Source organism: Thamnophis sirtalis, unplaced genomic scaffold (assembly GCF_051295495.1).
Source record: "Thamnophis sirtalis isolate CommonGarterSnake01/CBP01778 unplaced genomic scaffold, rThaSir2_p1.2 scaffold_1, whole genome shotgun sequence".
In the NCBI taxonomy this organism is placed as follows: domain Eukaryota; kingdom Metazoa; phylum Chordata; class Lepidosauria; order Squamata; family Natricidae; genus Thamnophis; species Thamnophis sirtalis.
The window spans coordinates 69,915,679-69,926,840 of NW_028261381.1; the positions used below are offsets into that span (position 1 = coordinate 69,915,679).

Here is an 11,162-nt window from a genome sequence, read left to right on the forward strand (position 1 = left end):
GTTACGGAGGCTTGCGGAAGGATCATTTGATGCTAGAATGCATGCATGCGCCATGCGCCTGCACCAGACCCATGCATGTGGGTAACTCCGGGGCCGTTTCAACTGTACCAGTTGGAACGGAATCCAGAACCCACCACTGATGCCAATGGTGTTCAAGTGGTGCTACATGAATAAGTACCAAACAGGGGAGGGTCCCTGTACCGGTTGGTACCGCTTTGCTTCACTCACTCACGCACCCGATGTGCGTTGCTCACATATGCACAGTTGACTGTAATCTAATCTGCGCATGTGCAGAAATATGCCGGCAACAGCAGAAGAGACTGGGGGATCAGTTTGGAGTCTGGGTCACTGCCGATTCTACGACTCAGGCTGAATCACCACTACCGAACCAGGGGAAACTGGGAGCAATCCATCTCTGGTACCAAAGCACTAATTCCTATTGGTACTACCTTTGTTTTCTTTTGCCACAGATGTTCTATTTCTGCTTCCAAAAAATTGGAAAATGAAGAAGGAAAATGGTTTGAACCCAATCCCCATGTACATAAAAAAGGGATCACTACAAAAGAGAACAGTGACACAAAGGAGCAGTTTTAACGAATTGCTGCATTTAAGAGAATAGAGAAGAATAATCATTTTGGGTCATATTGAAAAATCTCTCAAACTGTGGTTTCATTTATTGTGGTCTAATTTTCATATCTGCATACTTGTAGGAATAATGGTGCCCCTTCCCAGAATACCAGTTGATGCCATCAGCAAAAGAGGTATGTTCCCCTTTGTGATACAGGCCATTCAGGTTGGAAGTGTGGCACTTATGGTACCACCAGGCTCCTTTGAAACTTACGGCACAATTTCCATCATAGATATTTTTGCATCTTGGAGCGAAGGGAAGGACGCGACAAGCGGGTATGCAACAGCAACCTTTATTCAGAACAAAGTGACTACGATTCAACGTGGCGTGGTTCGCGCCAAACATTTATACCTCCGGGTTTGAACGAGGAGCCAATGGGGCGTCGAGTAGCTCGACCTATCAGGGCGAGGATTGAACCGGCTCCTCCCGGGAACCAATCAGAAAGGGAGTCCTTGTTCCCGCGCTTGTATTTCCCGCGCTAGTATTCAACACCCCTCCCCCCCTAGTCAAAGAGTTCCCTAGGAAGGGCAAACATAGTCTTGTAAGTAGGTGGGACGGTGACGTTCTCGTCCCGACCTTTGTGGCTCCCCGGCGGTTGTCGTCGGGGGGGGAACCGCCGGCGGAGGTGTGTCCGTGGCGGGGCGGTGAATCTGCGATGCGGTCCCGAGAGATGGCGCTGGCCCCGGGCCCGGTGCCCGATGTCCGTTTGCCCGGGGTGGCGTCTCCGTGGCAACAGGAGCGTCCGCCAGTGGTCCCGTGCAGTCTGGTTGGGGTGTAGGTTCAGAGTCTCGATAAGGGCTTCGAGGAATGGAGTAGCCGGGTGAGGTGCGTCTGTCCGAAAAGTTCATACCGGCTTGTCCCCCGTTCCCCGGGTGTAGGCGGTCCGTTGGGGGGAGGGTCATCGAGGGTGGCTCATGCTGAGAGCGGGTGTCTGAGAGGCTCGGGCCGTCTGTTTCCGCGGGGAGGCGTCGCCTTAACTGGTCCACGTGGCGCCTCCATTGTGTTCCGTCGGCCAGGCCGACCCTGAAGGAACAGGGGCCAGTCAGGGCTGTGATGGTTGCGGGAACCCACCGTGGATCCCCAGAAAAGGAGCGGGCCCATACAGGATCCCCTAACTTAAACGCGTGGGAAGGGAGGGCCCCCAGGTTGCTCGGCAGATCTCCTGCGTAAAGTGGATGGAGCCTGTCTAGGGGGGTTCGCAATCTCCTACCCATCAAGAGCTCCGCGGGACTTTTATTAGTCGTTGGGCAGGGTATGGAGTGCTGGCTCAAGAGGTAAGCCGCCACTCTTTCTTGCCAGTCGCCCTGGTCCATGCGGCCCAAAGCTTCTTTGGCTGAGCGAACTGCGCGCTCCGCCCGGCCGTTGCTAGCTGGGTGATAAGGGGCTGTGGCTGCGTGTCTGATTCCTTGTTCGGCCAGGAATTCTTGGAACGTGGTGGAAGTAAACTGGGGCCCATTGTCTGAGACTATCACATCCGGTAACCCATGGGTGGCGAACATCTTACGAAGGGCCCTCACTGTGCTCTCTGCTGTGGTGGAGGTCATGATTACCAGCTCCACCCACTTGGAGTAAGCATCGACTACTATCATGAAGTTTCGGCCGTGGAAGGGGCCGGCAAAGTCAATGTGTAAACGGGACCATGGGCCTCTAGGGATTTCCCACTCACGAGGGGCGGCTGTGGGGGGATTCGGCCTAGAGTTTTGGCAGATCCTGCATCGGCCTACGTAGTCTGCAATTTCCGAATCTAGCAAGGGCCACCACACATAGCTACGGGCCAAGGCTTTCATTCGCGCTATGCCTGGGTGGTTTTTGTGGAGTGCGGGCAGGATTCGTGCCCGCAGGGCTGTGGGGATCACTACCCTATCCCCCCAGACAAGACAACCCCCGTGAAGGGCGAGTTCGGCTTGTCGTGCTTTAAATGGTCGGAATCCTTCCGCTACCTTTTCCGTGGGCCAACCCCTCAAAACCCATGAAGCTACTTGGGATAGGACGGGGTCAGCCTTTGTGCAAGCTGCGACGTCCGCGGCAGAGACGGGGAGGTCGGATTCGGCGATGGACAAAATAGAGAGAGCGGGCACGTGGGCTGTGTCCGTCTCAGGCAAGGGGCAACGGCTCAGGGCGTCTGCGTGCCCTAGCTGCTTACCCGGACGGTATAACAGCGTATACGAATACGCCGTTAGGAACTCCGTCCAGCGTGTCATGCGCGGGGACAAAATGGGGGGGGTTGGCTTGTCGCCTGCCAGTAGTCCCAGGAGCGGCTTGTGATCCGTGACAAGGGTGAAATTCCTACCATAGAGGTAGTCATGGAACCGCTTAATGCCGGACACTGCAGCCAGGGCTTCTTTATCGATTTGGCTGTAGTTCCGCTCCGTGGAGGAGAGTGTCCGGGAATAGAAAGCTATGGGGGCCTCTGAGCCGTTCGGGAGGGCATGGCTCAGGACCGCCCCTATACCATAGGGAGAGGCATCGCAAGTCAGAACTAGGGGCATCCTATCGCTATATTGAATTAGGACTGCCGACGAGGTCAAAATGTCTTTTATAGCCGCGAACGCGTGCGCTTCACGGCTACCCCATTGCCAGGCCGCTGACCGGTCAAGCAGTCGGTGTAGCGGCTCAGCTAGCGACGCCTTGTGGGGGATAAAAGGGGCGTAGAAGTTTAAAAGCCCCAGGAACGCCTGCAATTCCGCCCTAGAGGTGGGTGCGGGTGCGTTTTTGATGGCGGCGACTTTGGAAGGAGTGGGGTGAATGCCTTGGGCATCAATGAGGAACCCCAAGAATTCTACTTTGGGAACAGCAATTTCGCATTTGCTGCGCTTTAGTTTCAGTCCTGCCTCCCTAAAACGTGTGAGGACCTCCCGCAGTATTTTCAGGAGTTCCGAGTGGCTGGGGGCTGCGACCAGGACGTCGTCGAAGTAGGGGACGACGCCTGGGAGCCCGTGGAGCAACCGCTCCATGAGGCTCTGAAAAATCCCCGGGGCAACCGAAACGCCGAATTGGAGGCGGCGGCGACGGAAGGCCCCGCGGTGGGTGACGATGGTCTGGGCTGTAGCCGCATCGTCGTCTACGGGAAGCTGCTGGTAGGCCTGTGCCATATCTAGCTTGGCGAAAATGCGGCCCTGCCCTAAGGAGTGGAGTAGGTGTTGCACTACGGGAACCGGATATGGATTTGCCTGCAGGGCCAAATTGATGGTCGACTTATAGTCGGCACATATTCTCACCGATCCGTCGGGTTTGACCGGAAGGACTATGGGGGTTTCCCAACGGGCGTGATCTACGGGCTCGATTACCCCCTGCTCTATAAGCTTATCAAGTTCAGCGTCTACCTTAGCTCTCAATGCGAAGGGGACCCTGCGTGCCTTCAGCCTAATGGGAGCGACCTGGGGATCGAGGCAGAGGGAAATGGGGGTGCCCTTGTAACAGCCCAATTTCCCATCGAACACATCTGCGAACTCATCTAGAACGCTATCTACGGTGAGGGGGACTACCCTGTGCACCCCCTCTATGGTGAGGCCCAAGGCGGGAAACCAATCCAACCCAAGGAGGGCGGGCAGATCGTTCCTGACCACTAGAACTGGGAGTTTCCCCTTAAAGTTTCCGTATTCCACCTGGATGTGGAATGTTCCTGCCGTGGGAATCCCATTTCCCTGGTAGTCTAGGAGGGAGACCCCAACTGGGCGCAACTGGCTCTGGGGAACCCCGGGGCAAAGGCGGGAAAACAGGGCCCAAGATAGGAGAGAACGGGAAGACCCGGAGTCCACCTCCATTCGACAAAGCTGACCTTCGAGTCGGACGGCGGTGCTGATTTTGCGATCGCCGGCGGGGACGTGGGAAGCCTGGTAGACCACGCAGTCGGCGCTGGAGGGCTGGTAGGTTGAGTGGCAGTCCTCAGCTCGCCTCGCAGGACGTGGCTGTTGGCGGCGTTGCGGTGCCTGGCGCTGGTCGCTGGGCTGCATGAAAGATGGGGCTGGCACGAGAGCCCGGCAGACCCTGGCGAGGTGTCCTTCTCCTCGGCAGCGGCGGCAGACGGCGGAACGGAACGGGCAGGATGCGCGGCTGTGGCGGCCGCCGCATCCGCGGCAAGGTGCGTTTGAGACTGGCTGAGCGGGCGTCGGTGGTTGCTGGTGTGGCCTCCGCTTCGGCTGCGTCCTCATTTGTCCGACGGTTTCCTCCTCCTCGTCTTCAGCAGGAGAGAGGTCGTCGACGAGGTTCGTCTGGGTGGAGGGCCCCGCGGCGGTTTCCGCGGGGGGTTTCAGCTGGAGGCGTTCGATGTCGGCCGTAGATTGTTCGGAGAGCTCCGCTGCTCGCGCGGTTTCTACGGCTTGCACCAAGGTGATTTTGTGGTTCCGAAGCATGCGGCTGCGCAAATGCACGTCGCGGACCCCGCATACAAACTGCTCCACGAGGTTCTCCTCCAGGTCTGCAAAATCGCATTGGGCGGCCACTGTGCGCAAAGCCTCTAGAAACTGACTGATGGATTCGTTGGGCTTCTGCACTCGGCGGCGGAAGGTGAAGCGGCGTGCGATCAGAGAGGGTGAGGGAGCGTAGTGGTTCCTCAGCCTGGACATCAGCTCGTCCCACCCAAGTTTGTAGGCTGGCCTCGGGGCGGCCAGGGCTCTCGCAGAGGCGAACATGGAAGGCTCACAGCAGGACAAGAAGAAGCTGCATTTCTCCTCGTCGGTCTGTGCCTGGTTCCTTGATGCGATCAAGTAGCACTCGAAACGCTCCATGAAGCCGTCCCATGATTCTCCGGCGGATCCGAATGGCGCGAAAGGAGGAAGCGCTGATGCCATCGTGGTGTGGAGCCAGAGAGGGGGAGGAAGAGGGTGGAGAAAATTTTGCGTTCGCTGCCGGAGTTCTCAGCCTGAGGATAGCGTTCGTGCTGGTTCAGACGCGGTGGCAACTGGCTTGTTCTTCTCCGTGGTCGCGGGAATCGGGATCCCATCCTCGTCGCCAGTTTTGCATCTTGGAGCGAAGGGAAGGACGCGACAAGCGGGTATGCAACAGCAACCTTTATTCAGAACAAAGTGACTACGATTCAACGTGGCGTGGTTCGCGCCAAACATTTATACCTCCGGGTTTGAACGAGGAGCCAATGGGGCGTCGAGTAGCTCGACCTATCAGGGCGAGGATTGAACCGGCTCCGCCTGGGAACCAATCAGAAAGGGAGTCCTTGTTCCCGCGCTTGTATTTCCCGCGCTAGTATTCAACAGATATCATTGTCTTTGTCTTTGGTAGAGAACGGATAGACATTTTGTCCTGAGAGAGAATCACCTAAAAGGAGGAAATCACAGGCAAGCACTAAGTTCATGTCTTCCAGGATTGCAAACCTGCAGGGTATTTCACCAATGAAAAATGTTCCTACACCACTAAGAATTAGAAAGGGATCAAATATAAATGATAGAGGATCTGGTTTATATGCATAATTTCCTAGATCCCCTGAGTCTGGGATTGCATTTTGCTTCCTGGACCAGTTAAAGGGCTGCTTCTTCATATTCAACCCCCCCCCCCCCATATTGTCCCTCTGATAAGCTAGAAAGGAATTAGGCTTAAACACTTTCTGCATTCTGCATCGGGTCATGTGATATTATTATGCAGTCAGATGTTTAGATTGGATTTGGCATTTTTATCCACCGGTTGAGTCCTTCCCAAGGACCTATTATAGGCAGAGATTGATGTGTTACAACATTGTTGCAACATGTAAATTGTTTCTAATAAATGTGCTTTTACAATTGTCTAGTGGTGATTTTGTCAATGTCAATGGTGTTCAAGTGGTGGTACATGAATAGGTACCAAAGAACTTATTACTATTGGTATTACCTTTTCTTTTACCACAGATGTTCTATTTCTGCTTGAGGGCTTTGTATTTTGTTATCTTCTCAAGTTTTTCTATGATTTAATTTATTATCTGTCCATCTCACTATTTGAAGTAACTATTTATGTTTGTTCTATTCACTGTAAAAAGGTACCCGAATGCAGATGCATTTTCTGTATTACTCACTCATGTTGCCATCCAAATAAGAACCCAATATTAATTTGTAATTTTCACTTTCATTTGCAATTTTGAAACTGGAATATGTTGCAAAGATTCTGGAACCATTGAAATCTTCCAGGTCAATCCTCAACTGATGTGTACCTGCACAACAAAAGAAAAATACTATTAGAGAGTTACTTAAGGTGCAGAAGTCATTGAAAGGAAGCCTGCTAATCATTGTGTAGCCTTTCATTCCCCATGGACATGTTCATGGTGGGATTATGATCCATGTCTCCATCCAAAACCTCTGGTGATCCTTTGAAGTTTCCTTTATCTTTACAAAGTCGATTTTTAAAAAATTTTCTATGTACATACAATTGGTTATGTCAGTGAGAGGGGTACCGATCTGCTAGTATTAAAGGGCTGAATTTGGAAAGATTGATACTCATCTTTTCTTAAAAAATAATTCTGATAAAGATAAGCATTATCTGTAGAAAAGGACTTAATGTCTATCAAACTGAGTATCAGGTAGAAGAGTAGATTTGGGGCTTACCAGAACTGGTGAGAAGATGGATCTTATCATTGCCCAGCCAGAATTCTGATCCTTGATTTCCAAATCCTTTCTTGTATGATTCCCAGTCACGGTAGAAATCCACAGACCCATCTTGCCGCCTCTGGAATTGCTGTGGAGAGAAAGGGAGCAATACCTCAGCATCTGCTTGATGGAGAAGCTGCTTTCCTTAATCTCAGGTGATTTCTGAAGTGGGGGGGAGGGCTGCCTTTCAGTCTTGTTTTGCAAATGACCTTGAATAGAACTACTATCCTCTTGTAAGTCATAACGAGGGAGCAACTCCTTGAGACCATCTTTGTGCCTTCTACTGTCTCGGCTCAAATCCCAACAGGGCACCTGGGAGTCTCATACAGCTTTCGGGCTGTAACTTGTCTGCCACTCATCTCTTCAGATGAGAGAAGACTGATGAGTTCCTGAATAGCCGCTATTATTTTATAACAAAGTGGATTGCATGGCGCCTACTTGTTTAAAAGAGTAATTATAGTAACATGGGTTTTTTTGCTCTTCTGATGCATTCAGACATCTCTTCCTCCTCCTCCTCCTTGGGCTGCCACTTACCAACCAGCCTCCTCCATCAGTCCCCATGTCACAGAAAACCAGCATCGGGTTTCCCTTGGTTGGGTAGATTGTATACCAGCCAGTCAGGTTCTCCCCACGTTCCAGGAGGTCCTTGCAGTTTCTGGCTTCAGTCTCTAGGGAAAGAATAGGGAGAAGAATTGAGTGGCTCAGTTCAGGCAAAATACATGTCCAGGACTGACGTTGACTTTTGTGGAGAACTCTCAAGTGTGAAATCACTGTAGTCTCAATTGTAGGATTAATGCAATGAACTCATGGAGATCCCTTATAAAAAGCGATTATATAAAAATAACATGATAATTCTAGGGAGGAAGGAATCATAGTAGACATCTTTGGAACTGTTGGGCTTGCTGACTGAGGATGATGGAAGTTGGAGTCTCACTTGCAAATGTTGATACATGCAAACCACAAGTATCATAATGATCCTCAGCCTGTGGTTAATGAGTTTGTACTATCCAAAACCCATTCTCAATTTGGCTACTACAAAGTCCATCCTTTCTCTTTTTCTTCATCCAGTAAGCATATGCATCTGAGTAAAATTTAAAACCTGAGGACATATATTTTCTAGAAAGAGATTCTTCATATCTTTCAGGACTGCTATACTTTAAAAATATTATTTTCACTTCAAAATGTTTACCAAGTTATTATCTGGTCTTTCATTGCTTTGTAAGCAATTTTCTAGAAGTGTTATTGTTATGATTTGTTGCCCAGCCAGCCAGATTTTGTCCACTGAAGGTCATGGTCACAGAGAATTCATACTTCCTAGATCCTGTGTGAGGACAATATGTAATAGGAAGGATCCATTCTGCCAGAAACTAGGAGGTGAGCCGCACAATGGGAGAAAAGCTGGCCCTCAATTAACCAGGTTCTATGCCATACAAAGTTTTAAAGCATTTTGAAGCCGCTAGCAGCCAATGCCACTCTCATAGCTGTGATCACATAAGCACAATGAGACGGGACGATCACTGCTTGTACTATTCTATTTTGAAAGAACTGTAGTTTCAAGGTATTCTTCAAGGGTAGGTCTATGTAGAGTGCTTTAACTACTTGAACAGAAGTTCAAAGTACTATTGAACTACTGCTCAATCATAAAGTGATCAGGGTATAAGTGATCACCTGCAGGAACTCCTGCTCAAGGAAATGACACACTCCTGTGCAAAGATGCTCATGGCCACAGCTGACACCTAACAAAAGCTTTGAAGTACTCTTCCCATCACTAACTTGTTGAAGTCCAAAGGTGGGCCGAAACCCAGACCTAGCAAGCCGTTGGATTGGACCATGGAGTGTCAAGCTGCTTTTGTGAAGTTAAAATGACTTTTTGCCGAGGAACCGGTTCTGAAGCACCCGGACATGGACAAACCATTTGTTGTTCAAGCTGATGCCAGCGACATGGCGGTGGGGGCCGTATTGCTTCAGACCAACGATCAAGGTAAATTACAACCTTGTGCATACACCTCTCGCAAACTCACTGACACTGAAAGGCATTGGGCCATCTGTGAGAAGGAAGCATTTGCTGTTTGTTGGGTTTTAGCCACATGGCGCCATTTCCTAGAAGGCACTAAGCACCCGTTCGAAGTGTGGACTGACCATAAAAATTTGGAAGCTTTGAGAACTCCCAGGAGACTTTCCCCTAAGCAGATGCGCTGGGCTCAGCATTTCAATCGTTTTAATTTCACCCTGAAGTACATCCCGGGGGGGGGGGGGTGAGAACTTCATGGCTGATGCTTTGTCCAGGCTCCCTCAGTACAACTGCTCTAAGCTAAGTGTGATCCAGCCGGTTGTTCCCACATCAAGCCTCGCTGCTCCTGTGGTTACTAGACAACAGGCACGTTCTAAGGTGGAAATGTCCCAGGATTTTCTCTCCAATCTCAAGAATGCCCTTGCTCATGACGATTGGTTCCAACAGCATAAAAATGAATGCACCAAGATAGCGTTAGGGTTAGGGTTAGTTCTGGAATTAACAACTTGGTGAGAGTATTGAACCTTGCTTAGAAATGTAATAGAGTGGAGCTAAAAGAAATATCCTATCCAACATGAATTATTCAGTCAGTTAAGTGACTGATAATACTGTACATTGTATCCATTAAGATAGATAGATTGCTGTGGATGATGGAAATTGTACTTGTACTGCTTTTATACCTGACTGACTGCCAACGCTTTCTGTAACAAAGTTCTCCAAATAACAACTTGGTGAGTGTATTGACAATATGAACGCTGTTTAGAAGGATGCAGCTAAAAGAAATATCCTTTTCCAACTTGAATTATTCAGTCCCTTAAATGACTGACAATACTGTATACTCTATCCATTAAGATAGCGTTAGGGTTAGGGTTAGTTCTGGAAGTAAAAACTTGGTTAGAGTATTGAGACTATCAACCTTGCTTAGAAGTGTAATAGAGTGGAGCTAAAAGAAATATCCTATCCAACTTGAATTATTCAGTCAGTTAAGTGACTGATAATACTGTACATTGTATCCATTAAGATAGATAGGCTGCTGTGGATGATGGAAATTGTAGTTGGCCCAGATAGGAATGTGCTAGGTCAAAGGAAGTTGACTGGCAGGTTTATAGGGATCTTAGCTTAGTTATAAAAGCCCAGCAGGGCTCAGACTAGCAAAGAAAGCCTTCTGCATTTGATGATTCCAGGTTTCTTGGCCTTCAGCTCCCAAAATCATCCAACTACCATCTAAGTGAAAGACTGAAGCAACCCAATTAGGAAGGTTTTGAGAAAGAGGAAGAAGAGGCATACCTTTCGGTGGACAATTGTCTAATCTGCAGGCCTCTCCTGTAAGAAAAGAAAAAATAATTTATTGTGCAGTGGGCAAACAGAAAGGTTCATAAGACCCATAGATTAGAATAACCTCTTGTATGCCAGTGTATTGTCCGTTCGTATAGTGATGAATTGCTATAATGATTTCGTTCTGTATTACAAACAATTCAACCAAGGAGACCATGAAATAAAGTGTGATCAGTGACATAGAGGTGGGCCAGTGCTTCCCCTTTGATCCAGCTCTTGCACAATCTTTGATCTCAATCAGTAGTATTACCTTTGTCTCCTTTGTCTCCTTTCGGTCCAGCTTTTCCAGTTATCCCAGCAGATCCTCTTTCACCTGAAGAAGAGAAAGAAGAAGAGGAGGAGGAGAAGGACCAGCTTAGGAGCATCAAAATACATCTTCAACAGACTTTTGAAGCCATACATTATACTGATGAGAATATTACAGCTTCCAGAGTGGCAAACAATCAAAGGGGGAAGTTGTTTGGATTTTGATGATGGTTTCAAATTTTAGTTCAGGGCTGATAGGATTCTTGATTTGTATGAAATTATGTTGGATTTGTAGGTTAGTGACCAACAAATCCTTGATAGCATTGTTGATTCTTTTGAAAGGAAGAAGGCTCATGTGCATAAGAACAACTCATAC

The 11,162-nt window shown here is 49.3% G+C and overlaps 1 protein-coding gene across 1 annotated transcript in view; it reads right to left on the bottom strand.

Annotated features, from left to right (window-relative positions):
• Nucleotides 1-616: 616 nt before the first annotated feature.
• Nucleotides 617-11,162, bottom strand: part of LOC148049538 (ryncolin-3-like) — a 13,243-nt gene continuing 2,697 nt past the window's right edge. The window contains exons 3-9 of the mRNA XM_087715622.1: nt 10,791-10,853; nt 10,493-10,528; nt 7,729-7,862; nt 7,153-7,282; nt 6,627-6,761; nt 5,843-5,899; nt 617-864 (exon numbers count right to left, since the gene is read on the bottom strand). Coding sequence (XP_087571748.1) covers nt 674-864; nt 5,843-5,899; nt 6,627-6,761; nt 7,153-7,282; nt 7,729-7,862; nt 10,493-10,528; nt 10,791-10,853 — 746 coding nt within the window. The 3' untranslated portion in view covers nt 617-673. The remainder of the gene's footprint in view (nt 865-5,842; nt 5,900-6,626; nt 6,762-7,152; nt 7,283-7,728; nt 7,863-10,492; nt 10,529-10,790; nt 10,854-11,162) is intronic.